A 16253-nucleotide genomic window follows, 5' to 3' on the forward strand; every position below is an offset into this window, starting at 1 on the left:
AAATTCAAATTTAAATTTAAAATATAATTAAAACAACAAACCACACATTACACATTTAATAAATAATTTAAATTTTAATAATGTTAATATTTTTATTTATTAAATTTATTTTATGTAATAAATTAATTAATGATATACCAATTTGTGGAAACGGTAAAATTTAATAATTTTAATAAATAAATAATTTTTTTTTTAAATATATTAAATTTATATTTAATTTTAATTTTAAATTATATATTTTTATATATAATTTTATTTTAATATTTTTTTTAGGTTATTCAGGATTATTAGAATATAAATTTAATAATGATGATGATTCATTAATTACTATAGCTTCTTATTTATCTAATAATATACTCAATTTATATACAGGAAATGTTATTCATTATACAAATTATTTACACAATTTAATTAAAATAAAATTAAAAATTAAAAATTAAAAATTAATTAATTAATTAATTAAAATTTAAAATTAATTTGGATAAAAAATTTGATTAGGTAATTTATAAAAGAATTGATTTAAATGAATGTATATTACCAATAGAAACAATAAATAATAAATGTTTTTCAATACGTTCAAATAATAATTTACCAAATATATTTTGTTCAAAGTTTTATTAAATAAATAAAATTTTTTTATAGTAATTTATTGGAACGTAATAAATGGATTAATGCTATTAATTCTTCTATATTATGTCAATTAACTTCTATAGTAATATTTTACATAAAAATTAAAAATTAAAAAATTTATTTAAAAATAATTAATTAAATTATTAATAAAATTAATTAAAAATTTATTTATTTAATTTTATTTATTTTTTTTTAAATTATTGTAATTATTGTATTAGAGATCAAAATTACCAATAATTGGTGGTAATGAATTATTTGAAACATTAAATGATAATGAACATGGAATCAATTTATTTATGTATCTCACGTTACGGTGCTTGGTCCAGCAGCTCCGATATAACTACTTAGTTATCCCCGAAGGGCCTCCCTAACCCCCAAAGGGGAGCTTCTATAGTTATACTGTAGTTAGCTATATAGCCTAAAAGGGCTTTCTACAGTTATCCTAGTTATACCCTTAGTACCACTATTACTAGTAGTAATTAGTTAGCTCCCTTTCCCTAGTTAGTAAAAGTGTATATTTAGCTCCCTTTCCCAGGGTCTATTTAAGGGAGTTATCTATAGGAGTTAGTTATATACTATAGTTATATACTAGTATTTATACCCCTTATAGGGGTACCTTAGGGGATTAGTTAGTTATATAGGACCCCCTCCGGGGGTACCGTTTGACCAAGCACCGTAACACTGTAACACTGTAATAGACATGATGATATAAATGGTAGACCAGAAATATATATAAATGGTAAAACAACTAAAGAATTACAAGAAGAACGTGAAGTAATAATTTTTTAAATAATTATTTTTTTATAGAAAGAATCATTAAATTTTACTACAAATCCAATACAAGGTAATTATTATTAGTAGTAGATTAGGTAGTTAAGTAGTAGGTGGAGTAGGTAGTTTAGGTGCAGCAAGAATTGGTCTACTGAAGAAAATTTATTTCCTCTAACCCGATCAATTTTGAACATTTATTTCTTTCTACCTTATTTTTCCAATTTATTTCCCTAATTTTATCTTAATTATTAATATTGTATATAGATATGAATAATTTGTTTACAAATGATTTGGAATCGATTAATACAATTGATACAAATTTAAGTAAGTTTAATAATAATTAATTATTAGTTGATAATGATGCTATGAATGAAGCTAAAATTGAATCTGGTCTTAATACATCAATACCACATCATGGTTATTATCATTATCAACATATATAATATACTATTAAATGAGTTTGAAGACGAAAATTGTAATTCTGGTCAACTTTTAATATTTACAATAATTTAAATTTAATTCCAAAATTAAAAATAATATTTTAAATTAATATATTTAATAATATATTGAATATATTTTAAATAATATTAAGATGATTGTGTATATTGTTTTGGCATAGTGAATTTATTATGTGAGAGTTGATATTGTTTAATGAATCCACCAATTGGTACTAATTCATAAAAGAATTTAAGACTAATATCACGATTTCTAAGTGATCTACCAAAATCGTAAAGAAAATATTTAGCAAAAATATTAATTGATGGTTGATAAGCTTCTGATTTATTATTTATTATTTTATCAAATATTATTACTTCACTTCTTTCATGACGATTTGTTATATAATTTGCTGTTACATATATAAATATCATATGTGTACTCCAATCAAATGCTCCTCTTAAATCATATCTCATATTCAATTCTATTAATGCTCTATCAACCTATACATATATTATATTTACTCAAATTATCTCAAATTATTCAAATTATCTCAAATTATCTAGTTAATTTAGTTAAATTAGAATTAAATTAGTTAAATTAGAGTTATTTAGTGAATAATTAGTTAAATTAATAAAAATCTGTTTATAAAAATTACTTTAGATTTATCAAGTGTAAGTTCATGTGTTTTGATATGTTTAACATCACCAATCATATGTTTATTAGTACGTAAATTAACACCAGTATAATAATTTAAAAATAATGCTATTAATCCTATCATAGCACCAGCATGTAATACTGAATAACTTCTAGACAAAAAATTCATCATCTTATAAATTAATTATAATAATTATTAATGTGTGGTGATTATTGGAATTATTTTTATTCTAATTAATATAAATTTCTATTATTTAATATAATTTCTATATTTAATATTTTTGATGTGATTATATTTTTAAATTTGGTTAATATGGATTATGAAGTTAGTGAAGAAGATCATAAGAAGATAATAGAATTTAGTCTTCTACATAATAAAAAACTTAATTTAGAACAAAAATTAAAATTATTAAAACATGAAAAAAATTTATTAAATGATGCTCAAGATGAAATTATTATTTCTTTAAATACACCATTATTTCATATTGGTATCCTCGTTACGGTGTGAGGTCACACGGCCAACCACCGACTTAGCTATATACCTCCAAATGGGCTCCTAATTATCCCCTAAGATTCCTATAGTTATATAGTTATTTAGCTCCCTTTCCCATAGTACACTCCATAGCTGTAGTTAGCTCCCTTTCCCGGAGTACACTCCATAACCATAGAATTAGCTCCCTTTCCAGGGTCTATTTAGTTACTATAGTAGTTAGATATTAGGGGAGTTCCTTAGTTATACCTAGTAGTTATCCTAATCCCCTTGACCAAGCACCGTTACGGAGTTATTTACTACTTATTCTCTTAATATATTATCTTATTATACATTGTAGGAGAATGTTTTATGAAATTGACTGATGAGGAATTGGAATTGGAATTGAAGGACAAGAGTGAGAAATTAGATACTGAAATTGAGAAATTAACCAATAGTTTACAAGAAAATATTAAAGAATCTTCTAACTTAAAGGCACAACTTTATAATAAATTTGGTAATCGCATTAATCTTGATTCTTAATCTATTACACTACCTTTATATACACTACCTTATATACCATGTATATGTATATTAGTATAAGTGGTATTGGTATTAGTAGGAACAGATTGACTCTGTTCCAGTTGATAACTACAAATCTCATTTGCTATAGTAAAGGAAATTGTTTTCCATAAATAGATTGACAAGGGAATTGGTTATGTATGTTTCCAAACTACTGTACCATTATGTCTAAGTTCACTACAAGTAACTTCTTTACATATCTAAATCCTATGATATAACTGGACTCTTTCCAGTCATATTACCCTTAGTTTCACCTTTAACTTTAGGATTTTCTATATCCAACTCTAACAGTTTACTAAAGGAAAATTTCATTAGTTCAGTCAAAGTACAAGAAATTCTGAGGATACATTAGATTCACTCGAGTAAATTAATTTTAATTAATTAATTAATTAATGTGTATATAAATTTGTTAATGTGTATATAAATTTGTTAATGAGATTAATATTTGTATGAAGAATAATTGCGTTTATCTTTAGATTTGAGTTTATCATTAAGTTCAGCTTTGAAAGTATCATAGAATCTTAATGTAGGTACATGTACTGGTTTAGCAGTAAAGATTTCACCAGTTTGTAGATTCCTCATTCTACGTTCACCACGTAAACTGTTCTTAAACACACCAAACTTCGATAAACTTACTTCAGAATCATTTGATAAATGACGTTTTATAGATGATAAAAATTCATCTACTACTTGACCAACTTCTTTCTGAGTCTTATTCAATTTCTCACCAACTTCACTTACTATATCTCTTTTATTATATACCTAATACATATTTTAAATTTTCAAATAGAATTTAGAAATAATCCAACATACTTAAATAAATTCAACATACTTAAATAAATCCAATAAACTTTAAAATAAATTTAAAATTTACAAATAATTTTAAAAAAATATAAAATAAATTAATTATTTAAAAATAATTTAATTATTTAAAAATTATTTTTAAAATTAATAGTATTAATATTAACCTGTCGTTTATTATCATTTTTGGCGTATAATTTAGTATTGAGTTTATGTGTAAACATTGGAGTGACAAATGTGTATTTGTTTGAAAATGTTGTAGTAAGTTGTGGTTGAGATTCAATTAATTTAAAAGATTCTACTGTTAAACAGATTATAATTATTAATAATAAAAATGAATTTGTATATGTAAACATTGTAAAATATTAACAAAATTCAAACTTTTAAAACATCATCAGATTTCAATTAATTTTATTAATAGAATCTAATCTATTACACTTTTATTTATTTTTTTTTATTTTACACATACACACTCTGTGGGGAACATCAGATTCCATTCTATTACCTCGTCTTCTTCAATATAACAATATCTTCATATATTAATATTATTATTATTATTTTAATTATTATGAAAATTAATATAAATTATATATACTTTAACTATACTTATATTTATTATTTCTAATTACTAGAACAACTAATGAGAGGACAGAGGTCCATTTCTCAAACACAACCCATTTATCATAAATTAAAATTAATATATATTTATTAATATTATATTATTCAAGTAGAAATGAAATAGCTGAATTAAAAATATTTAAATTTTCTTTTATATTTTCCAATCCATTAATACAATTATTAATACAATTATTACCAATACAATTATTAGTAATATTATTAGTAAAATGAGTATTACCAAGAATAGTATTAATATAAATATATAATAATGCAGAATGTGTAATGGTATGTTTTAATCCACCAACAACAATAGCAAGAATTATATAAGAAACTGTTTCTTCATTTGATTCACTTTTATTCATTTCTACAGCTTCTGATAAATTTCTCATTTTCTTTTCTATTTCATTACTCTTCTCCATCTATTAAATTATAAATTATTGTACTAGGGGTACTACTGTATTAGACAACTGTAGATAAGTATATAAAGATTAGTAAGTTATATACTAGTATATAAATAATCCCCTAACTAGACCCCGGGAAAGGGAGCTAATTTTATGGGTATGGAGTGTACTAGTGGAAAGGGAGCTAATTTTATGGGTATGGAGTGTACTAGTGGAAAGGGAGCTAATTTTATGGTTACGGAGTGTACTAGTGGAAAGGGAGCTAATTTTACAGCTATGGAGTGTACTATGGGAAAGGGAGCTAAAAAAGTGTATACCTAAATAATCCTAGGGTATATAGCTAAGAACTCCGTAACGGAACTTGCTCAAGGGGTACCCCTAAGAGATAACTAAATACAGTAGATAACTATGTATATAACTAAAGGAACCCCGTAGGGGATGTACAAGCACCGTAACGGAGTTACCTGATGTAATTTTTCAACAATTGGAATAATATTAATATCATTCATATCTCTTCTATTATTAAAAATTAATAATGATAAATTCAAATTCAATTCCATTCTTAATTTTATTATCCTATTCTATACAAATTTTATACTACCTAAGACTACCTAAGACTACTGTAGATTGGTTAACTACTCTAAGACTACTATAGACTACTGTAGACTCGTTAATTACCTAAGATTACTATAGAACTACTGTAGATTGGTTAACTACCTAAGATTACTATAGACTACTTAAGGCTACTTAAGAGCTACTTAACTAGAATAACTAGAGGTCTAGTAGTGGTTTGGGGGCTGCTTGACCAAGCACCGTAACTAAATAATAACTTGTATAATATCTTCAAGATTATGATAAGAATTGGATAAGAAATTCCAAATATTATTAAAAAAATATGAAAAAGAATAATTTAATAATATTTCATAAATTCTTTTATCAAATATTCTCAAATATTCTTTTCTTTCATTTAATAATTTCATCTAACACATTAATTTAATTAATTTAACCAAAATAATTAAATATAACCAAAAAATTGAAAAAATAATTAACAAAAAATAGGTAAAAAAAATAAATGTCAAAAGTTGATCGGGTTAGAGGAAATAAATTTTCCTCTCTCAATCAGATATTGCTGCTCCCAGACTACCTACTCCTTAACTACCTAACTACCTAGGCTACCTAATCTACTCCTACCTAGACTACCTAATCTACTAATACTTTACTTAACTATTAACGAAAATAACTAAAAATAATTCTAAAAAATAGATATTTAAGAAATAAATCCCAAAATTGATCGGGTTAGAAGAAATAAATTTTCCTCAATCCTCTCAATCTTGCTGCTGATACTGATTTATCTATAATATTAATAATAATATTGGAAGTTTCAGTTTCATAACCAGGAACCTAAAAATATAATAATTTCATTTTAAAAATTACAATAACAAATGTATTATTAAATTCATTTAATTTATTAAGATAATATTCTCCAAATTCTTCATTCTCATCACACCATCTAAAAATCAAACAATTCAATATAATTTGATACCGTTGAATAATATTGGAAATATCATCATTGAAATATTTCAAATAATTAATTTCTAAATTAAATTAGAATTTTTTTTATTACCTGAATTTGTTTTTGATAATAAATGAGAATCTATCCAACACACTAATACAATAATTTAATACAATTAACTAAATAAATTGTAGATTAAGTAATTTTAGGAAAAAATAATTAAGAAAATTGAGTAAAAAAAATAAATGTTCAAAATTGATCGGGTTAGGAAAATAAAATTTTCCTCTCTAGATCAATTATTGCTGCACCTAAAGTACCTATTGGACCTCTAGGTATTAGGTTTGAATCCCAGTCCAGTACTACTACTAAGGGTACTAATGGTATTAGTAGTACTAAGAATAGTAGTACTGGACCAAGCTCCGTTAAGGAGGAAAATTTGACTACCTAATCTACTAGTACTCTACTTAACTACTCTTAACTAAGTATAGAATTAGTTAGTCCAATTTTATGAAAAAATAATTCTAAAAATTAGGATTTAAAAAATAAATGTTCAAAATTGATCGGGTTAGAGGAAATAAATTTTCCTCTCTCCTACCAATCTTGCTGCACCTAAACTACCCCTAACTACTTACTAGACTACTACTACCTACATAACTAATACTAATAGTATTAGGTATAAAATTACATTGTATTGAATTATTGAATTTGTATTTCTGTATAATATTACAAATATTATAATTATTGAATCCAAAACTTGTAATAAATGTATCATTTAACATTTCAATTATTTGTCCACATTTATTTATATAATTCTTCTCTATATTTGTTTCCATTAATATATGACTCTCTATAATCATAATTTATACAATTCTAATGTGTAAAGATACTTATAAAAATATCATTAATTTGTGTATTAATTAATATTTGTGAATTGGGTATTAAAATAATAAATTTATTATTATTATTATAAAAAATTGATTTATATAAATTTGGATAATTTTTTTCCAATATACTTAAAAATGGATTACTATTTATTTCCAACACCATTTATACAAATTTTATAAATATATACAAATTATTTATTAAAATTATTTATTTTATACAAATTATGTAAAAAAAATAAATTAATGTAAAATTTGTAAAATTATGTAAATAAATGTTATAATTGTGTATTATATGGTGAAATGAATATAATATTGTATGATATGAAATTATGTAAATTATTAGAGAAATTAGAAGATTTAAGGATAAATTATATAAATATAAGACCTAAACATTTGAATCGTTGTAAAAAATGTATTTTATGTAATTTGGAAGAAAATATAATAAAAATATCAAAATTAATTTGTAATTTATTAAATTTTAATATAAAAAATTTAATAATTTATCTTAAATTTGATAAATTACAATTTATACAATCGACCATTACACTTAATTATATCAAATCACTTTATTCATCAATTATTACACAATATCTTTTATTATACAATGTAATACTATACCTAATACCCTTAATTTACCTTAATTAGGCTTAATTTACCTTAACTACTCCTTAACTACTTAATTAGCCTTAACTAGACCTTAACTACCTAATGAGCCTTAAATAGCCCTTAATTATCCTAATATCCCTTACTAGGCTTAATTTACCTTAATTATCTCTTAACACCCTTAGACTACTGTACTTAACTTCCTTAACTACTCTAAGACTACTGTACTTAACTACCCTATACCCTAGTATTCTTAACTAGGCTTATTTTGCCTCTTATTTTTCTTTATTTAGCTCTAATTACTCCTTATTTAACCCTTATTTTGTACTCAATTAGGCTTAATAGCCCTTTATTTTTCTTTATTTAGCTCTAATTACTCCTTATTTAACCCTTATTTTGTACTCAATTAGGCTTAATAGACTCTTATTTACCTCTTATCTACCCTTAACTAGCCTTAACTACCCTTAACTTCCTTAATTTCCCTTAATTATCCTTAATTACTTAACTACTACCTTAACTACCCTTAATTTCCTTAATAATCACTTAATTATCCCTTGCATACTCCTTAACTACCCTTAACTAGGCTTAATTTACCTCTATTTACCTTAATTAATTATTTATTTTTTTAAATTTTGTTAATAGAAATTTGATATAATAAATAATGAGAAATTGGATATAATAATAATACCAATAAATGAATTACCAAGAGAAGAAATAAAAATAATAGAAATAAATAATATAATGGAATTTGAAGATTTAAATAATACATTTTTATATATAAATAATCCATTTGTTTATCCTTTTTATTCTAATAATACTATTGAATTTGATAATACAAATTTTGATTTAAATTCTATTTGTTATGATAATTTCAATTTTACAAATATTTGGATTAATAAATATCATAACATTATGTTTTGTGGTAATATAATATAGTTAAAGTAGATAAGAGTAGTTAAGTATAGTTAAGGATTAGTTAGCTTAGGTGCAGCAAGAATTGATTTAGAGAGGAAAATTTATTTCCTCTAACCCGATCAATTTTGGGATTTATTTTTAAAATCCTAATTTTTAGAATTATTTTTTAGTTATTTTGGTTAATTTTAGTTAATTGTAGTTAGATGTATTAAATAGTATAATTAGTTGATTGATTAATGTATTAGGTACATTTGATTATTTACATTTTGGACATAAATTATTATTATTATCAGCATATTTGTCTTGTAAAAAAAAATTATCTATTGGTATATCTACTGGAAATTTATTAAAAAATAAATCAAATTCACATAAAATACAACATATTTCTAAACGAATTAATTATCTTAATTATTATCTTAATTTACTTATTCATAATATTCCCGTTACGGTGCTTGGTCCAACAGACAGTACAACCACTGAGGTTAATACTAATACTGAGGGAACTAGTAATACTAATAGTACTGAGGATAGTAAGGATAGTGGTACCGTAGGACCAAGCACCGTAACTCAGGGAAAGGGAGCTAATTCTACAGCTATGGAGTGTACTAGTGATATTAATGGTATTAATATTGATGGTATCATATTGGATTATAATATAGATTTTAATATATTTGATTATGAACAAACTTCAAATACTATGGAAACTTCAAATACTATGGAAACACCAAATCCTATGGAAACTTCAAATACTATGGAAACTTCAAATACTATGGAAATTCCCAATCCTTTGGAAACACCAAATCCTTTGGAAACACCAAATCCTTTGGAAACTCCAAATACTCCTGAAATAAATCCCAATATTGATTTTGTCAGTAATCTAAAATTTTCCTCTCTATCAACCACTACTGTGGATTTGGAAATATTTGAATTAGAAGATATAATAGGACCATCATGTATAATAAAAGAAAAATTTGGATTATTAGTAACACCAGAAATTATAAATAATGCATTAAAAATTAATTTACAAAGAAAACAATTTAATTTAATACAATGGGATCTTATTACTATAGGACTTGTATGTTATTATTATAATAATAATTACATTAAACTTTCTTCAACAACTATTAGAAATCTTTAATCTCATAATAATTATACAATAATATATTAACTGTACAATATATAAAATTGTATAGTAATTGTATATTAATTGTATAGTAGTTAAAATTTTTCAATTTAAAGATAAAATTACACTAATGATTTTTTTTTTCTTCAAATTAATATTTAAATTTACAAATTTATATATTAAATTTATATATTAAATCTTTAATTTAATAATTAAATTTATATATTAAATTTATATATTTGATTATTATATTTGTGTACATGAAGATATTAGTTTATAAGTACTTGTTGGGTGGACGTAGAGTTGCATTGTGAGTGAAATTATAAAATCGTTTTTCATTAAATTTCAAAAGTTTAAATTTTTTCTATTTCCAAATTCAATTTTTTTAAATACTTCAAATCAATTTATTTTCTCTTTCATGCAACTATCGCATTATTAATCTATTAATTCATCTTTAATCAATCAATCTAATTAACCAAATACAATCAATCTAATTAACCAAATACAATTAACCAAATACAATTAATCAATCAACAATTCAATTGATCAAATCAATTTCAATAATTTTATTATATTAACAATTCCAAAATTTTAAAATATCAATTGGAATTAATAATTAATAATTTGGAATAAATTATTAAGAAATTGTAAAATTATCAATAATTCGAAAAAATTAACAATTGGAATAAATTAAGAAAATTTGGGAAAAAATTATTTGATTTGATTAATTTCAAGATGAATAACGATCGAGATCAACATACGGTATTAATTATTACAACTATAAATTACTATTTATATATATTAAATATTAATATATTTGTTTAGAGTCCACCTGTTATGTGTAAGAATAATTGTGGATTTTGTGGTAGTCCTGCTAATGAAAATTATTGTTCAAAATGTTATCGTGAACATCTTAAACGTAAATCGCTATTAGTCAATACTACCGTTACGGTGACTGGTCCTACGGATACAAGTAATGGACCTGATACTAGTACTGTAGGTACTATGAGTACTGGTACTGATGGAACTACTAGTACTAATACTGGTACCGTAGGAGCAAGCACCGTAACGGACACCGTAACGGAAGAAAATGATACAAATGTTAAGATAGAAGAAAATATTGAGAATAGATGTAATATATGTAAGAAAATGGTTGGATTATTAGGATTCTCTTGTCGTTGTGGTAATGTATTTTGTAGTCTACATAGACAAGCAAATGTTCATAATTGTCAATTTGATTATAAAAGTTATAATCGAATTCAACTTGAACGTAAATCCGTCAAAGTCGTTGCCGACAAATTAGAACGAATTTAATCTTATAAAAATTATATATAAATTATTTAAAATTATATATAACTATTTAAAATTTATTTTTATGAATATTTGGTGAATTTGGGAATAGATTCCAGAATTGATTGGGTTAAAGATGTGAGCTTCTCTACTGAGTGTTGATCCAGTAACACATTTGAGAATCATAGGATTAGAATTATAAGTAATAGAAAATGTATCAAGTAATGGAATAATGAATTAGTAATTTAGATTATTATTATTTCAATAGAATTATATAAATTTATTATAATTAAGAATAAAGAATTTTTGGGGAATAGAATAATGCTATAAGGTGCATAGCACAGGATTCCATAAAATAATAGGATTAAACTTTAGAATTTAGTAATTATTTTTGAGGATAAATTTGGAATAATTTTATTAAAATTCATTGAAAGATTTTTATTTGAATTTACTAATCGCAATTATTTTTTATTTTAAAGAATCTTAAATTTCAAAATCGCATATTTTGATTTATAACTTTCCAAATTCTTCTAAACATTAACACAATTCTTCTATACATTAACACATTAATTCAAGAAATTAAATAATTCAAATTGTTGACTAATTTCTAATAATTTGTTATTTAAAGGAATTATAATATTTAAAAGGAATTATTTTTAAAGGAGAATTATAAATTTACAAAATAATTTACAGATAAGATGACAAATAAAATATTTAATTATAAGAATTTTGAAAGTTTTTTAACAATGAATGGGGAGAATCATTCATTTGATCATAATGATGAAGCTGATTATTTACTCTCCAATATCAATTCACCTAAAAATTCAACACTCATAAATAATACATTACTTAACAAGTATTAATTATACTAATATTAATTATATTATTCTTAGTTATAGTAGTATACACAGTATCCTTAATACCCTTAATACCCTTATTAGTACCCTTAGTAGTATTAGTAGTATTAATATTAGTATTAATAATGTATTAGTAATAGATATGAAGGTTGGATAGGACAGAATCCATTATATAAATTTCCAAATGAAAATACACATTGGGATAATAATTTGAATGAAAATACACATGAAATATTATTAAAATATCTTAATAGTGTTAATTTTGATAGAAATACACAAACTTTTGATGATTGTAAATTTCTCGATTATATACTCAATGATAATGTATTTCCACCTAACTACATTAGATTATTATTTAATTTACACCTTAATTACTTAGTAATAATTAGTTTACACCTTAATTACTTAGTCTTAATTAGTTTACACCTTAATTACTTATTAATAAATGTATTTTAGTTGAAAGAAAATAAAATTGATAATTTAAATGATGTTACAAAATCATTTGAAAAATTAAAATTCACAGAATCTAAACTTAATTTACCCGATTCAAAATTTAATCTACCAGATTCAAAATTTAATCTACCCGAACCAATCTCAAAGTTATCAGAATCAAAACTTAATCTATCAGATTCAAAACTCAATTTACCAGAGACTAAGCTAAATTTATCAGAACAAATTACTAAGTTACCAGAGACTAATACTAAATTTGACACTAATACTAAGTATGAAAATAGTACTAAGTATGAGAATGGTACTAATACTAAGTATGAAACGGGTGTTAGAGGAAGATTATTGGGATTTGAAGATTTGAGAGTTGAGAAGGATGATTATTCTTCTTATATAATGGAAGGTACTGGTACGATATTGAAGATAATTGAAGCTAGTCAACTTTGGTTAAATCATACGAGTTCAGAGAAAATCCCACTCAAAATCAAGAAACAATTCACTAAAAATGATAACTTTGTCATTCTAATTAAAAAACAATTCACACATTATTAATCTGATTTAATTTTACACAATACACAATTACTGTAGTAGAGTTAACTAGACTTAGACTACCTACATAGAGTACTACTAAATACTATATACTAGTTACTTAGACTACTAAATACTATATACTAGTTACTTAGACTACTAAATACTATAGACTACTTACTTAGACTACTGTAGTAGAATCCTATACCCTTAGTATACTTGTATGTATATATACCATAGTATATAGTAGCCTTAACTGTATGGTCTATATACCCTAGTACATAATACCCTCAATACTCTTAGAACACCTATAGAAGATAAACCTAGAACATACTCCGCTTTATGGTCTAAAATCAACTCTAGCTGATGAGTTACCTCAATTAAGACCTGGTGAATTATGACCTGATACCATACACATTATATCTAATATATATTATAGGTATTTATATATTTATATATAGTCAAAATATATGACCATTATAGCCATCCATTGGGTAATGAATTAGCTCATTTCAGTCACTAGGATAAGTTATTCTCTAATCATTGGCAGTGGGGAGACTATGGTGTACCCCACCGGTAAGGGAATATCACCTAGACTCCATCACTATAATCATTTTGTTACTAGAGCTAAAACTTAAGACAACTAGATTATTCAGAGATGAAGTTTGTTATATTAGCTTTACTTGCTTTGGCATCTGGTCTCCATGCCGAGAAATTAGACCTCAAGGAATTGAAGTTTGTCCTTTTTGGAAAGCATGGTGAAGGTACTAAAGTCACTTTTACTGCTGGTACATGTCCACTCAATCTTCCCGCCACTGTATTCCTTCACAAGACCTTTAAGAAGGGTGAACATTTCTTCACATGGGTTAGACCAGTACATGGTAAGGTTGATGAGGTAGTATGTGGAACACATGCTGTTTGGAAGGCTGCTGTTGGTGAAGTACTTCTTGACTTGCACTTTGTAGGTAAACCTGCTGGTGATAAGTTTGTCCACCTGGAACTTCTTCACCCAGCTGTAGGTTCTCATCATGTATTCTTCAAATTCGCCGCTGACGGTAAACTTGCTGGTGTTCTTGGTATGGCAGCCTTTGTAGTTGGTGTTCATGGATTAGTCGCTGAACTTCCTGCTCTTGAAGGGCTTCCTGCACATCCACTTGTACATGCATTGGCCGCTCATGCTGCACATCTTGCCCATCATGGTTCCCATGCTGCACTCAGTGACGTTGGTGGTCTTGTCGTTGCCTAATTTAATTAATTTAAGTTTTAATCAATCGTTTGGTATTAAACAAACAGGACTTTGTTTAATACTCTGTAACCAAATAAATTTAGTCCTATACCATAAAATACATATTACATAGAGCAGATAGTACTGGTAAAGTACCTAGTATACCTAGACTACTCTTGAATAATCTTAACTACCTACTACCTAGTACCTAGTAACCCTTATATACTAGTAATACTATACCTTATATACTTGTATGTATATACACTAGTGTATACTCACTACAGGTATACCACTACCTACTACTAATACTATAGTACTATACATATACTTACTATACCAGAGTACCTGAAAACCCTTATATACCTAACTACTGAGACTACTTAACTACTGTATATTAGACTTAATGAATAAAAATATTAAATATTAATGTGTAAGTTGTGTATAGAGTAATCGTTGTGTGATATTATCCCATTTGTTATCAGAATTTTGGAAGAGTAAGAATGTACCATTCTGCATGATTATTCCAAGCATTTCTACATCTGATTTCATCTTCACTAGAACTTTAACTGCAGATTCATTAGGTTCTTCTGAACTCCATACCAAATTCTCTCCATCAAAAACTTTGTTAAACACTGTACCAGGAGATGCTAAGTAACCTTTTTCAACTAACTTCTTATCTTCTCTTTGTAATTTTAATTCCAAGAATTTATACTTACCAAATACCAACTCTTTTGTTTCATTTCCAGTATTTACCAAGAAAAATGAATTTTTCATAAAATCATAATAAACTCCTGAAAGTATTCCAAAATTTACATCGTCGTTATAATTATAAACTACTCGTCCATTAAACTCTATTTTCGTCACAAATTCTTCATTAACCTTGTTAGTATGGGTGTTGGTGTAAGTGTGGGTATGGGTAAATTGATAACCATATGAAAGATTATAAAGATTTGGCATAAATTTTTTGGAATCTAATTCATGATTTTTGGAATTATAAAATTTTAATTTTGAGAAATTTAAATCAAGTCCAGAATCCTCAAAGAAATTGTAAACTGATTGACGTCGTAATATTACTTTATTATTAGAAAGTAATACCATTACGTTAGTTTCAAATGGTTTAAACGAATTATTCACCGTAACTTGAGTGGCATATTCTAGAGGATCATCACTGGAATAGATCATTTCAAACGGTTTAGTGGAATCAAAGATTCTCCTAATTCCAAAGCCATTTTTAACTACGAATTTTACTCCAAAACTATTTTCATAATATTTAAAGTTAGTTAATGTCCTCTTGTTCAGGTCTAGGTCCACCATTTCTACAACACTCTTAGACTCTGGAGAATTAGCACTACCAACCAAACGAGTGGTACTTTTGGCAACGGAATCTGTTGGGAAGAAGTTAATCTTGACCAGGATCCCAGCAGAGACTCCACACACCAAAAGTAATAAAACTGAAGAAACAGCATAAGTCAACCTATTTGATTTCTTCATCTTCTCAATTCTT

At 25.1% G+C, this 16253-nt stretch overlaps 12 protein-coding genes across 12 annotated transcripts, besides 7 other annotated features; 8 read left to right on the top strand and 4 right to left on the bottom strand.

Moving 5' to 3' along the window:
* Positions 1–80: 80 nt before the first annotated feature.
* On the top strand, positions 81–1844 carry TA08555 (uncharacterized protein; the record flags this gene model as incomplete). The annotated part of the gene is made up of 8 exons (XM_947693.1): positions 81–153; positions 274–377; positions 499–611; positions 643–712; positions 849–928; positions 1329–1404; positions 1438–1474; positions 1753–1844. The coding sequence occupies 8 exons, from the start codon at positions 81–83 to the stop codon at positions 1842–1844; spliced, it is 645 nt and encodes a 214-aa protein (XP_952786.1).
* Positions 1845–1988: 144 nt separating this feature from the next.
* TA08609 (signal peptidase, putative) lies at positions 1989–2665 on the bottom strand (the record flags this gene model as incomplete). The annotated part of the gene is made up of 2 exons (XM_947694.1): positions 1989–2339; positions 2495–2665. The coding sequence occupies 2 exons, from the start codon at positions 2663–2665 to the stop codon at positions 1989–1991; spliced, it is 522 nt and encodes a 173-aa protein (XP_952787.1).
* Positions 2567–2665: a sequence feature (Signal anchor predicted for TA08609 by SignalP 2.0 HMM (Signal peptide probability 0.174, signal anchor probability 0.632) with cleavage site probability 0.067 between residues 33 and 34).
* Positions 2573–2641: a sequence feature (1 probable transmembrane helix predicted for TA08609 by TMHMM2.0 at aa 9-31).
* Positions 2666–2806: 141 nt separating the features above from the next.
* On the top strand, positions 2807–3505 carry TA08610 (prefoldin subunit, putative; the record flags this gene model as incomplete). Its single annotated transcript, XM_947695.1, has 2 exons — positions 2807–2981; positions 3324–3505. 2 exons carry the CDS (start codon positions 2807–2809, stop codon positions 3503–3505), a joined length of 357 nt encoding a protein of 118 aa, XP_952788.1.
* A 477-nt stretch (positions 3506–3982) lies between these two features.
* TA08715 (bacterial histone-like protein, putative) lies at positions 3983–4701 on the bottom strand (the record flags this gene model as incomplete). Its single annotated transcript, XM_947696.1, has 2 exons — positions 3983–4306; positions 4513–4701. The coding sequence occupies 2 exons, from the start codon at positions 4699–4701 to the stop codon at positions 3983–3985; spliced, it is 513 nt and encodes a 170-aa protein (XP_952789.1).
* Positions 4621–4701: a sequence feature (Signal peptide predicted for TA08715 by SignalP 2.0 HMM (Signal peptide probability 0.927, signal anchor probability 0.070) with cleavage site probability 0.455 between residues 27 and 28).
* Positions 4702–5517: 816 nt separating this feature from the next.
* Positions 5518–5685, top strand: TA08720 (uncharacterized protein; the record flags this gene model as incomplete). The annotated part of the gene is made up of 1 exon (XM_947697.1): positions 5518–5685. One exon carries the CDS (start codon positions 5518–5520, stop codon positions 5683–5685), a length of 168 nt encoding a protein of 55 aa, XP_952790.1.
* Positions 5686–7497: 1812 nt separating this feature from the next.
* TA08825 (uncharacterized protein) lies at positions 7498–7924 on the bottom strand (the record flags this gene model as incomplete). The annotated part of the gene is made up of 2 exons (XM_947698.1): positions 7498–7724; positions 7765–7924. The coding sequence occupies 2 exons, from the start codon at positions 7922–7924 to the stop codon at positions 7498–7500; spliced, it is 387 nt and encodes a 128-aa protein (XP_952791.1).
* A 137-nt stretch (positions 7925–8061) lies between these two features.
* Positions 8062–8406, top strand: TA08830 (uncharacterized protein; the record flags this gene model as incomplete). Its single annotated transcript, XM_947699.1, has 1 exon — positions 8062–8406. The coding sequence occupies one exon, from the start codon at positions 8062–8064 to the stop codon at positions 8404–8406; it is 345 nt and encodes a 114-aa protein (XP_952792.1).
* Positions 8326–8394: a sequence feature (1 probable transmembrane helix predicted for TA08830 by TMHMM2.0 at aa 89-111).
* A 699-nt stretch (positions 8407–9105) lies between the features above and the next one.
* Positions 9106–10417, top strand: TA08885 (uncharacterized protein; the record flags this gene model as incomplete). The annotated part of the gene is made up of 2 exons (XM_947700.1): positions 9106–9286; positions 9525–10417. The coding sequence occupies 2 exons, from the start codon at positions 9106–9108 to the stop codon at positions 10415–10417; spliced, it is 1074 nt and encodes a 357-aa protein (XP_952793.1).
* Positions 10418–11137: 720 nt separating this feature from the next.
* On the top strand, positions 11138–11716 carry TA08940 (uncharacterized protein; the record flags this gene model as incomplete). The annotated part of the gene is made up of 2 exons (XM_947701.1): positions 11138–11164; positions 11228–11716. 2 exons carry the CDS (start codon positions 11138–11140, stop codon positions 11714–11716), a joined length of 516 nt encoding a protein of 171 aa, XP_952794.1.
* A 674-nt stretch (positions 11717–12390) lies between these two features.
* On the top strand, positions 12391–13548 carry TA08995 (uncharacterized protein; the record flags this gene model as incomplete). Its single annotated transcript, XM_947702.1, has 3 exons — positions 12391–12548; positions 12684–12927; positions 13006–13548. The coding sequence occupies 3 exons, from the start codon at positions 12391–12393 to the stop codon at positions 13546–13548; spliced, it is 945 nt and encodes a 314-aa protein (XP_952795.1).
* A 634-nt stretch (positions 13549–14182) lies between these two features.
* Positions 14183–14233: a sequence feature (Signal peptide predicted for TA09050 by SignalP 2.0 HMM (Signal peptide probability 1.000, signal anchor probability 0.000) with cleavage site probability 0.978 between residues 17 and 18).
* Positions 14183–14770, top strand: TA09050 (uncharacterized protein; the record flags this gene model as incomplete). The annotated part of the gene is made up of 1 exon (XM_947703.1): positions 14183–14770. One exon carries the CDS (start codon positions 14183–14185, stop codon positions 14768–14770), a length of 588 nt encoding a protein of 195 aa, XP_952796.1.
* A 402-nt stretch (positions 14771–15172) lies between these two features.
* Positions 15173–16240, bottom strand: TA09140 (SfiI-subtelomeric fragment related protein family member, putative; the record flags this gene model as incomplete). The annotated part of the gene is made up of 1 exon (XM_947704.1): positions 15173–16240. One exon carries the CDS (start codon positions 16238–16240, stop codon positions 15173–15175), a length of 1068 nt encoding a protein of 355 aa, XP_952797.1.
* Positions 16157–16222: a sequence feature (1 probable transmembrane helix predicted for TA09140 by TMHMM2.0 at aa 7-28).
* Positions 16169–16240: a sequence feature (Signal peptide predicted for TA09140 by SignalP 2.0 HMM (Signal peptide probability 0.958, signal anchor probability 0.042) with cleavage site probability 0.798 between residues 24 and 25).
* Positions 16241–16253: the final 13 nt, after the last annotated feature.

The sequence above is a fragment of the Theileria annulata genome, chromosome 4, assembly GCF_000003225.4.
Source record: "Theileria annulata chromosome 4, complete sequence, *** SEQUENCING IN PROGRESS ***".
Lineage (NCBI taxonomy): Eukaryota > Apicomplexa > Aconoidasida > Piroplasmida > Theileriidae > Theileria > Theileria annulata.